A 12,487-nucleotide genomic window follows, 5' to 3' on the forward strand; every position below is an offset into this window, starting at 1 on the left:
CATTTAATAGACGCTTGGACAAATACATCAATAAGAAAGGTTTAGAAGGATAACAGCCAAGTGCAGAGAAATGGGGTTAGCATGGATGGACATTTTGGTCAGTGTGGACCAGGAGGACTCCCTGCTGTAGGATTCTTTTATATAAGAAATAAGAGCAGGAGGAGGTCATGTGGCCTGTTAAGCCTGCTCCGCTGTTCAGTTAGATACCTAATACCCACATTTACTGATGTCAAAATTTAGGCACCAATATATGCTTATTTTGGAAGTTTATTAATATCTTGCTGTCATTTGTTGATGTCCCTCTCAGTATTAACTGTAATTCTAATTTGTTATCATTTGCAAATTTAGAAATTGTGTTTTCAAATCCAAAGTCAGAGCAGTTTATATTAATGGTGTGCAGCAGTAGTCCCAACACTGATTCTTTCATTCCATGTGATGCCCACTGAGCCACAGCAGGGAACACATTCTTTGAAGGAATAAAAACATAAACATATTCTTCGCTGCTTGAATTAGTCGCAATAGACAACCTGGGAATGCAATAAATACTGAACGTTTCCCTTCTGTATAATGGGCCAGGGTAGATATCACTGTGAAACATTGATCAGATTGCTGGCTAGCCAGTAGCTGCAGGCCTTAATAAATATGGAAAAATAAATAATTTCTATACAACAATTTCCTGAAGCTCTGTCATTGGAAGTTACTTAGGGTTCAGTATAAACTATTCACCATGTGCAGGTGTAACATTTCATTAATGAGACTTCAAGATCGGAGTAACCTCTGTTCTTGTTGCAACACCAACCCCCCCACCCCCAACCACTAATGGTTCCGTATCCCTCTGGGATCCATCATGGTTCCATCGGCTGCCCACTCCTACCTTGCCCTCTCACAATTTCAAAGTATCCCAAAGCCAAATACGTTTTAAAAATGTAACTACTACTGTAAAGATGGCAATGTGACAACGAGTTCTGAAAAGTACCAATGCAATGATGTCCAAGTAAGGTATTCTAGAGATGCTGGGTGACCGTTGCTGTGGTGGTTGTGTCAAAATCCTGGAGTTTCCTCCTTAACAGCACTGCCCCAACACCACACAGGCTGTGGTGGTATGGAAGGTGCTAGCTATGAAGAAAGGTTGAGTAGATTAGGATTATTTTCATTAGAAAGATAGAGGTTGAGGGGGGACCTGATTGAGGTGTACAAAATCATGAGAGGTACAAACAGGGTGGATAGCAAGAAGCTTTTTCCCCCAGAGTGGGGGGACTCAATTATTAGGGGTGACGAGTTTATGGTTAGAGGGGAAAAGTTTAAGGGAGATATACATGGACAGTTCTTTACGCAGAGGGTGGTGGGTGTCTGGAACGCATTGCCAGTAGAGGTGGTAGAGGCGGGCACACGATACTGTCATTTAAGATGTATCTAGACAGATACGTGAATGGGCAAGGAGCAGAGGGATACGGATCCTTAGAAAATAGGCGACAAGTTTAGATAGAGGATGTGGATCGGCGCAGGCTTGGAGGGCCAAAGGGTCTGTTCCTGTGCTGTAATTCTCTTTGTCCAAGAAGGTAGCTCACCAGCACCTTCTCCAGAGCAATTAGGGACAGGCAATAAGCATAGGATCACAAGGCCAGGCCAATAAGCAACACAAAATGTTGGAAAAGGTGACTGAACATGGCAGTGATTGTGACTGAATGACCGAGCGTGATGGTGATAGTGACTGAACATGATGACGATAGTGACTGAAGGTGACGGCGATAGTGGCTGAGTGTGAAAACAATTAGGACAGAACAAACCAAATGACAGCAAGTGACATGAGACATCTCAGAAAATGCTGTTCCTGAGTAGAAATGTAAATAGGGAATAAGATAGTGATTGTTCCAAATATTGACTGGAAACGCTATAGTTCAAGTATTTTAGATGGGTCAATTTTTGTCCAATGTGTGCAGGAGGGTTTCCTGACACAGTATGGAGACAGGCCAAAAAGAGGGCAAGGCCACATTAGATTTGGTACTGGGTAATGAGCCAAGCCAGCGGTTAGATTTCGAGGTAGGCGAGCACTTTGGTGATACTGACGACAATTTGGTTACGTTTACTTTAGCGATGGAAAGGGATAGGTAAATACCACAAGGAAAGAGTTATAGCTAAGGGAAAGACAATTATTAGATGATTAGGCACGATTTAGGATGAAAAGGATAGGGAAGGAAACTGCAGGGGAAGGGCACAACTGAAATTTGGAGCTTGTTCAAGGAACAGCTACTGCCGTGTCCTTAATGTATTTGTAAAAACCCTTTGGATTCTCCTTAATTCTATTTACCAAAGCTATCTCATGTCCCCTTTTTGCCCTCCTGATTTCTCTCTTAAGTATACTCTTACTGCCTTTTCACTCTTCTAAGGATTCACTCGATCTATCCTGTCTATACCTAACATAAGATTCCTTCTTTTTCTTAACCAAACTCACAATTTCTTTCATCATCCAGCATTCCCTATACCTACCAGCCTTCCCTTTCACCCTGACAGGAATACACTTTCTCTGGATTCTCGTTATCTCATTTCTGAAGGCTTTCCATTTTCCAGCCGTCCCGTTACCTGTGAACATCTGCCCCCAATCAGCTTTTGGAAGATCTTGCCTAATACCGTCAAAATTGACCTTTCTCCAATTCAGAACGTCACCTTTTAGATCTGGTCTATCCTTTTCCATCATTATTTTAAAACTAATAGAATTATGGTCGCTGGCCCCAAAGTGCTCCCCCACTGACACCTCAGTCATCTGCCCTGCCTTATTTCCCAAGAGTAGGTCAAGTTTTGCACCTTCTCTAGTTGGTACATCCACATACTGAATCAGAAAATTTTCTTGTACACATTCACAAATTCCTCTCCATCTAAACCCTTAACACTATGGCAGTCCCAGTCGATGGTTGGAAAGTTAAAATCCCCTGCCATAACCATCCTATTATTCTTACAGATAGCTGAGATCTCCTTACAAGTTTGTTTCTCAATTTCCCACTGACTATTAGGGGGGTCTATAATACAATCCCAATAAGGTGATCATCCCTTTCTTATTTCTCAGTTCCACCCAAATAACCTTGTTGGATGTATTTCCGGGAATATCGTTCCTCAGTACAGCTGTAATGCCAACCCTTATCAAAAATGCCACTCTCTTCCAACCGCTGCCACCCCCCCCCCCCCCCAACTTCCCCTTCTGTCCTTCCTGCAGCATTTGTATCCTGGACCGTTATGCTGCCAGTCCTGTCCATCCCTGAACCATGTTTCTGTAATTGCTATGATATCCCAGTCCCATGTTCCTAACCACTGCAAGGATCTGTTTTGGGGCCACTGCTGTTGGTTATTTTTATAAATGACTTGGACGAAGGTGTAGAAGGATGGGTTTGTAAATTTGCGGATGACACTAAAGTCAGTGGAGTTGCCGATAGTGCGGAAGGATATTGCAGGTTACAGAGGGACATAGATAAGCTGCAGAGCTGAGAGGTTGCAAATGGAGTTTAATGCAAAAAAGCGTGAGGTGATTCACTTTGGAAGGAGTAACAGGAATGCAGAGTACTGGGTTAATGGCAAGATTCTTGGCAGTGCAGATGAGCAGAGAGAGACCTCTGTGTCTATTTATATAGATCCCTGAAAGTTGCCACCCAGGTTGATAGGGTTATTAAGAAGGCATACAGTGTGTTAGCTTTTATTGGTAGAGGGAATGAGTTTCACAGCCATGAGGTCATGTTGCAGCTGTACAAAACTCTGGTGTGGCCACAGTTTGAGTATTGCGTACAGTTCTGGTTGCCTCATTATAGGAAGGCTGTGGAAGCTTTGGAAAGGGTACAGAGGAGATTTACCAGGATGTTGCCTGGTATGGAGGGACGGTCTTTTGAGGAAAGGCTGAGGGAATTTGAGGCTGTTTTCATCAGAGAGAAGAAGGTTAACAGAGACATACAAAATAATCAGAAGGTTAGATAGGGTGGACAGTGAGAGCCTTTTTCCTTGGATGGTGTTGGCTAGCACGAGGGGACATAGCTTTAAATTGAGGGGTAATAGATACAGGACAGATGTCAGAGGTAAATTCTTTACTCAGAGTAGTAAGGGCGTGAAATGTCCTGCCTGCAACAGTAGTACACTTGACAGCTTTAAGGGCATTTAAATGATCTTTGGATAAATATGTGGATGATAATGAAATAGTGTAGGTTAGATGGACTTCAGATTGGTGCAACATCGAGGGCCAAAGGGCCTGTACTGCACTGTAATGTTCTATGTTGATTTAAACACAGCCCACACACGATAGTGAGAAGCTGAAAATTTAATTCATTAACACTCCCACAGCCCCAGTCTAGAATCAACAGAAGCTAGAAGGTAGATTCTCTATCACCACTACTTACTGACCTATATGGGCTCTCGATCTAACATTATGTTAGATTTTTAATTCTTATCAAAGAACCTGATATAGCACAGAAGGAGGCCATTTGGCCCATCATGTCTACACTGGCTCTCCAAGTGAGCAAAATGACTAAGAGCCATTCTCCTGCCTTTTATCCCAGTTTCCAGTTAAATAATTACTCAATGCCCTCTTGAATGCCACTATTGTCTCCACCACATGTCCAGTCAGTCCAATACCCTAAGTACTCTCAGTGTGAAAAAGTTTCTTTCTTGCATCGTTGCTGCTTCTTTTGCAAATCACTTTAAATCTGTGTCCCTCTTGTTCTTGTTTCTTTTATGAGCAGGAATAGTTACTCCACATCTACACTATCCAATTCCCTCATGATTTTGAAAACTTCTATGAGATCTCAGCCTTCTCCTCTCCAAAGTCTAATAAGTGCCGTATACAAGTTCTTGTATTCCATACTCCTATCAATAAAGCAGAAAACACAGTATGCTTTATTAACCACTTTCTCCACCTATATCCCTTTAAGAGGTTCCTTAAAACCTACACTTAATCACCTGTCCTAATGTCCCATGTGGTCTGGGGTTAACTTCAGTCTGATCATGCTTTGTGGGAGTCAATAGTTGCACTTTGCTGAATGACCAGGGGTGTCACTAATGAGCTAACTGCTCAAGCACACAAGGACAAGTGAAGGGGAATGGATGGGGCTATCAGATTTGAAGTAAAAATAATTTTTAAAAATCAGATCCAAAAAAATTTTTTATTGTAGTAACACTTCAGATTATTATGAAAATATGTACATATTTATAAATAGACAATATTCAAGGTTATAGGGAATAAGTGAAGTTTGGGAGTAATTTGGACAGTTCTTTCAAAGAATCAATGCATGCAGGAAAGGCTGAATGGTCTGGATCATACCTGTCTATTGATAGGATGAGGAAGCTTTCTTAAAAACACAAATTGCTGGAAATGTTCAGAGGTCAATCTCTGATGATGCATTCCTCACCAATCTCAGTTCCTATGTCAGGAACATGATGGTCCTTTGGAAGACTTTAATTCAAGCAGACAGGACAATTCTCATCAAACACCCCCAGGACAAGGACAGCCTGTGGTTAGATACAGAATAAAGATTCGTCCACACTGTGAATCATCAAACACTCCCAGGACAGGGACAGCACAGGGTTAGATACAGAATAAAGATTCGTCCACACTGTTCATCATCAAACACTCCCAGGACAGGGACAGCACAGGGTTAGATACAGAGTAAAGCTCCCTCCACACTGTCCCCCAACAAACACTCCTAGGACAGGGATAGCATGGGGTTAGATACAGAATAAAGCTTCCTCCACACTGTTCCCATTATACACTCCCAGCAGAAATTAGTAGAGAAATATCAATATCTTTAGAAGGATTAAATAGTGCCAATTGGTTAGTAGAATGAACATGGAGAGGCCAATAGTGTAGCACAACGTCTCTGAGCGTCTGCAATTGATGTAGTGATTCAGGTTGACATTGCTGAATTTCCTGCACAATATCTGTCCTGACAGTGACATCCCCTCACTCTTAAAGAAGGAACATATTTCCTCTTTTTCATCCCAGAAATTTAGTCCACATGTTATTTATGTCCAACATGACTTCCTCCCAGTTTACTTCATCTCAGCTCCCTCAACTCTCCTTCCATTCTCTTGTCTACCTTCCCATCAAATGCACTGCAGGTATTCACCTCAACTATTTCCTATTGTAGCAATGTGCACATGCATTCCACTCTCTTGGTCAAGAGATTTCTCTCAATTGTCTGACTGGATTTATCAGGATTAGTATTATATTGCTGTTGAATGACTAGAGAAGCTGGGAAGGTACAGGAGAAAATTGGTCAAAGTATCCAAAGCCAGGCAGGGTTTTAATAGACCAAATGGGGAGAAACAGTTTCTGTTGACATGAACCAGAGAATACAGATTGAAGATAATTAGCAAAATAAAGGAAGGTATAGGTGAAGAATTTTATCTTATACTGTTTTCTTTAAAGAAAATTGCATTGTGGATATCCCTACAGCACATAGACTGCACAGTCGAAGGTGGTGGCTCACCACCAGTTTCTCATTGGCAATTAGGAATAGCCAATAAATGTTGGCCCAGCCTGCGACACTCGCATCTCATGAATAATAAAAACAAATTGTAATGTCTGTCCAAGAGGACGTGGGTAGCAGATGCAATATTTTCAAAGTAGAATTGGATAAGTATTTGATAAGGAAAATTTCACAAGGAAATGGGGTGAGAACTAATGAGATTCCAATGGGTTTTTACAGTAAATGGTTTTAAAGCTAAGATAGATATTTTTTGAGCAGTAAAGGAATTAGGGGATATGGTGAGAGGGTGGGTAAGTGGAACTGAGTCCACGAAATGATCAGCCATGATCTTAGCGAATGGCGGAAGGCCAACTCCCGCTCCTAGTTCTGATGTTCTTCACTCAAAGAGCCTGCTCAGGCACTGTGGGCCAAATGGCCTCTTTCTGAACTAGTGCTGTGTCATTCATGGGCCCCTTGTGATTGGTTGACTCTCAATAGCCCTCTGAAATGGCCAGGCAAGGCTCTCCTTCCAAAGGCCAGGAGGGATGGGCACAAATACTTGTCTTTCATCTCAAGAAAGAATAAAGGAAGTGGAAACATTTGCTCTGCATCTGAAGTATGTATGTAGTGATGAAGGGGTTAAACACGTCTCGTTTATCTGTCTTTTTTTGTTGTAGTTGCTGGGTACTAATCAGCAGAGCTTTCTCCACCAGTCAGCAAATGGTTTCAGTGTCATTCAATTTAACAATTACCAATTCCAGACGATCCAAGGAAGAGGAAGACTAGCGGGTGCTCTTCATCTGCCCAACCATTCTCCTTTCTTCGGATGGCTGCATTTAGAAAAAGAAAAGTAAAGAGCGAATGAGAGAGGGAAGAAATCATATATAAAATCGATCCTTCTTCCAGCGTACAGCCTGCCCCCCCCCACTACCACTCCCTACAATTATCACTAAGTATACACGATGTTATACCGTCTTCATCCCACGCAAAAGGCACCAGCAACCATTAGTCCATCAGAGATTTCATTAAGGAGCAGTGCCCAGGAGGAGCTAAATTGAGTTTGTATGGATCTCGTGAGCCTGCCCTCACAGTTATGCGGATAAACAGCATGGTGTCTGCCGAGACACGCACTCATTGTTGCCAAGACGACGCGATCGAAAGCGAGCGCAGGGTGGTGGTTGGCGCGATGGGGAGGGGTGAGGTGGGGTGGGGAGAGGGCACACACGTACGCGAAGCAGAAAGCCACTGGCCGCAACCTTCTAATGCAGAGATTAATAACTAAAAAAAAAATAATCTCTTGACATTTTCCTTCTGTGTTCAGTGGATGAGAAGGACAAACATACAGACTCAGGGTGACTCTGTTCCACCCTGACTGGCTGGGTGCACTAAATCAGATTTTGGAAAACTTGAAATGGTTGAATAATAGGAACCTGATTGGATTACTATGATAAATAAATGTCAGTCTTTAATCTTTGCAAATGTACCAGAGAATAGAATCCTCTTCTTACTCACTTGCCTTTTCATTGCCTGTCAGGATGATTTGTAAGATTTTTGTTTGTAATAGTAACATGCAGCCTCATGACCAGTGGGGGAGGGGGGGGGGTCATCTATTACCCCCCACATCCCTCAGTACATCAGGATAGGTGAAGAAGTCACTGTAGAAGTAAGTTATACTCAGGATTGTGAATAAAGGAGCTCCCCAGCTCCTCACCTCCGTTCTCACTTATTCCTGTAGCTACAGGTGTTGTCATGGCTCAGGGGACAGCGCTTTGACCCTCAGTTAAGATGTCATGGGCTCAAGGCACGCCAGACACCTCACCATATCACCCAAAATGATACAATCAGTGCAGTACTGCGGGAGTGCTGCACTGTCAGGAGATCAGTGCTGAGGGAGTGCCTCATTGTCGGAGGGTCAATGCTGAGGGAGTGCCGCACTGTCAGGGGATCAGTGCTGAGGGGGCACTTCACGGTTACAGGATCAGTGCTGAGGGAGTGCCACACTGTCGCAGGATCAGTGCTGAGGGAACGCCATACTGTCGGAGGGTCAGTGCTGAGGGAGCGCCACACTGTTGGTGGGTCAGTGCTGACGGAATGCCACACTGTCAGAGAGTCATTGTTGAGGGAGCACCAGACTGTTGGAGGGTCAGTGCTGAGGGAGCGCCGCACTGTCAGAGGGTCAGTGCTGAGAGTTGAGAAAATAAGATCTGGCGTGATGATACCTTTCAGCAATCCTCAAGTGACCAGTCCACTGAAGTTGACTTTGAAATATTTTGTCTTATTGCTTGTGTAGATAGCTACAAATACATTAGAATTTGTTGATTGCCCTACTGTGAGTTCAAAGAATGTAGTGATAGCACTGCAGGTGAAATTTTTCTAATGCTCATCTGTGTTGTTGATACATAATCTAGCAGCACAAGAGTGTGTGGTGTGTGATGTGTCTGCTGTACACTTGGACATCTCTTGACTTGAAGAGGTCTTTTGTTGTCAAACATTCGCTGCTGTAGTTTATTTAATACTGAGATCAAGATCTGAGAAGTGTTCAATATATTCCCGAATCTCTCCTTCAACATATTTAGAAGGCAAAATATTTGGCTTACCAGCTCCGAGCTGATTTGAATTTTGTTGGGGGAACGGTCAAAGACAAATTCATCTCTAGCATACAGAATTGAAGAGTTTGAGAGTGCTTTGCAAATTGTAGAGCAGAGTGAACAACGACACTGCAGTCACCGACAAACTGTGGATTTTCAATGTCCATGGAGGCCTGTTCAGTTTTGGCACAGAGGTGGCCTTTGATTAAGGTCCCATTAGAAAAATGACACTTCAGACATTGCAGCACTCCCTCAAAACTGGCACTGAGGTGGTTAGTAGTCTGATGTTTTAGTTTGGAAACTTGCACTTACACCACTCTGGCTGAGGGTGGAGAATGTTATTTACTAAACCATGGCTCATTCCTCAGGTGATAACCCCCGACTGGAAAGGCGTCAGCTCCGAGGTTGTCAGGCAGGAGCAGGTAGCAGGAGGTCACTCCATTGCTGGGACCGCTAAGACATATTTTACTTTATTAGTCTTCTCCTGGGGTCTGATGAAAGGTTTCAGAGTGTGAAGTTAGCTAGATATTGATTCTCATAAATACAATGTATTACTTTACTAAGATCAATACAGGGATTAGGGGGAGGGGTTGTGGGGGGGGGGGGGGGGACAGTCACCAAAAAGCAAGGCAGCAGAAATTGGCTTTTGCCTCTCCTTATTGCACCAGTAATGTAGCAATTCATTCTGAATTGTCTTACTGCTCTCTATCACCGTTACTGTAGAAAGGAATCAGGGAGTGCTGGCATGACGAGTGAAATCCTAGCAGCTCGATCAATCTTTAAAAGGCTACCTTCAGCACAACTCTCCTGTACCCTTTTCCTTTCTCCATTCCCACTCCTCCCTCCCTGGGCCACAGGCTTTCCAGTTTTGCTACCTCACCCCATTCAACATGAGCCTGCAGTTAATTTCCATCCTAGAGTGTCTGGAGCTATAACTGTCAGAATTGTACAACAAAGAAAAAATTGTATTTACACTGCATCTTTAACATAGAAAAATGCGCCAAGAAACTTCACCACAGTGATTATTAAATGGGTTTGATGCTGAAACAGAGAAGATATTATAACAGATCATGAAAAGCTTGGTCAAAGAAGCAGGTTTTAAGGCAGTCCTTCCCAAACTCTTCCTCCCACTGTGACTTAATTTCAAGGTCAGAAAATGACTGTGGTCCCTCAGAGAGATCAAGGTGCGAGGGGGGGGAGAGAAGCTGTGAGAACGGGGGCCTACTCCAGCTGGATCATAGTTGTTGTAATACAGAAAGACAGCCACAGCTTGAGATCCCAGATTCTCAGCTCATTAGGATCCCAATTGTCACTTTGGAAAGATCCGTAGACCTGTGTTAAGGAGCATCTTAAAGAAGAAGGGAGAGGTTTAAGGAGGGAATGCCAGAGCTTGGGGCCCAGGCCAATGCAGGCACAGCCACTGATCAAAGTCATAGAGTTATATAGCACGGAAACAGACCCTTCGGTCCAACTCACCCGCACCAACCAGATATCCTAAACTGATCTAGTTTCAATTTGCCAGCATTTGGACCAAATCCCTCCTAACCTTCCCCATTCATAAACCCATCCAGGTGCCTTTTCAATGCTGTAATTGTACCAGCCTCCATCACTCCCTCTGGCAGCTCAGTCCATAAACACACCACCCATCGGTTTACCTCTCAGGTCCTTTTTAAATCTTTCCCCCTCACCTTAACCCTACGCCCTCTAGTTTTGGTTCACCTACCCTTGGAAAAAGATCTTGGTTAGTCACTCTTACCATTCCCATCATGATTTTATAAACCTCTGTAAGATCACCCTCAGCCTCCATCGCTCCATGGAAAATATCCCCAGTCTATTCAGCCTCTCCTTGTAACTCAAACCTTTAATTCCAGCAACATCCTTATAAATCTTTTCTGCATTCTCTTAAGTTTAACAACATTGTTCCTATATCAGGAAAACCAGAATTTTGTGCAGTATTCTAAAGGTAGCCTAATCAATGTCCTATACAGCACAACGTGACCTCCCAACTCCTATACTCAGTACACTGACCAACGAAAGTAAATATGCCAAATGCCTTCTTCACTGGCCTGTCTAACTATTACTCTACTTTCAAGGAACTATGCACCTCTAGGTCTCTTTGTTCAGCAACACTCCCATTAACTGTACAAGTCCTGCCCTAATTTGTCTTACCAAAATGCAACACCTCACATTTATCTGAATTAAATGTCATCTGCCACTCCTCATCCCTTTGGCCCATCTGATCAAGGTCTTGCTACATTCTGAGGTAACCTTCTTCATTGTTCATAACACCACCTATTTTGGTGTCATCTACAAATTTACTAACCATTTCTCCTATATTCACATCCAAATAATTTTTATAAATAACAAACAGCAGTGGACACAGCACTGATCCTTGCAGCACACTGCTGGTCACAGGCCTCCAGTCCGAAAAACAACACTCTATCACCTTGACGGATCAATTAAGATTTGGGAACTTGCTGCAGATGATAATTGGAATTAGACAGGTATTTCAGAGGCATGTAAGGTGGAGGAACCGACAGAAGTAGGGAAGATGGGACAGAGTAATGACTATTTTTTGATTATAGACTGAAATGGGACAATGACTTCTATAAAAACCAAGAATTGTGGAAAGGATTACTGGACTTTGTAAAAGTGAGTTACCTGGCACTCATTATAAGTGTTGTTCACATTGGTGTTTGTTCAACTAGTCTGGGAGGACTTCCCCCTCCATTCTCCATATTCCTTGATTTTCCCCAAGGCCAAAAACCCATTGATCTTTGATTTGAAAAACTCACCAACCGAGTATCTACACTCTATGGGGAGGAGTATTTCAAAGATTCACTGCCCTTTTGAGAGATGGGATTCCCCTTCACATCAGTCCTAAATGATTACCCCCCCTCAGCCTGAGACTATATCCTTAATTCAAAACACTCTAGACAGGTCAAACAGCCTCTCAGCATCCATCCTACCGCAGACCATGGGCTGAGGTTAGACCCACAATGCCGTTAGGGATGGAGTTTCAGGATTATGACCCAGCGATACTAAAGGAACAGTGATGTATATCCAAGTGCGGATGGTGAGTGGTTTGAAGTGGAACTTGCAGGTGGTGGTGTTTTCATATATCTGCTGCCCTTGTCCTTCTACATGTTAGAAGTCATGGTTTTTGAAAGTACAGTCTAAAAAGTGTTGATGCAGTGCTACAATGCATCTTGTAATAATATACACTGCTGCTATTGTTCACTGGAATATGTCAATGGACAGTTCTGTAAAATCCAGAGCAAAGAAATATTTTGACAGACCGGTCTACCCTGGCACTTATGTTCTTCCCCTCATCTTCAGAACTGGCATCCCCGAGCAAAATGGCAATAATAAGTGTCATGTCTCAATACATCCTGATGGTCAATAGAGGGATAGAGAGACAGAAAAAGAGTGCTGTGTAGTCAAGTCATGTGCAGACAA

The 12,487-nt window shown here is 43.0% G+C and overlaps 1 protein-coding gene across 1 annotated transcript in view; it reads right to left on the reverse strand.

Annotated features, from left to right (window-relative positions):
* The window catches only part of clpb (ClpB family mitochondrial disaggregase), a 110,855-nt gene that overhangs the window by 17,722 nt on the left and 80,646 nt on the right, over window positions 1-12,487 (reverse strand). The window contains 1 exon segment of the mRNA XM_072576757.1: window positions 7,193-7,270. Within this exon segment, the coding sequence (XP_072432858.1) occupies window positions 7,193-7,270 (78 nt within the window).

This window comes from Chiloscyllium punctatum, chromosome 9 (assembly GCF_047496795.1).
Source record: "Chiloscyllium punctatum isolate Juve2018m chromosome 9, sChiPun1.3, whole genome shotgun sequence".
In the NCBI taxonomy this organism is placed as follows: domain Eukaryota; kingdom Metazoa; phylum Chordata; class Chondrichthyes; order Orectolobiformes; family Hemiscylliidae; genus Chiloscyllium; species Chiloscyllium punctatum.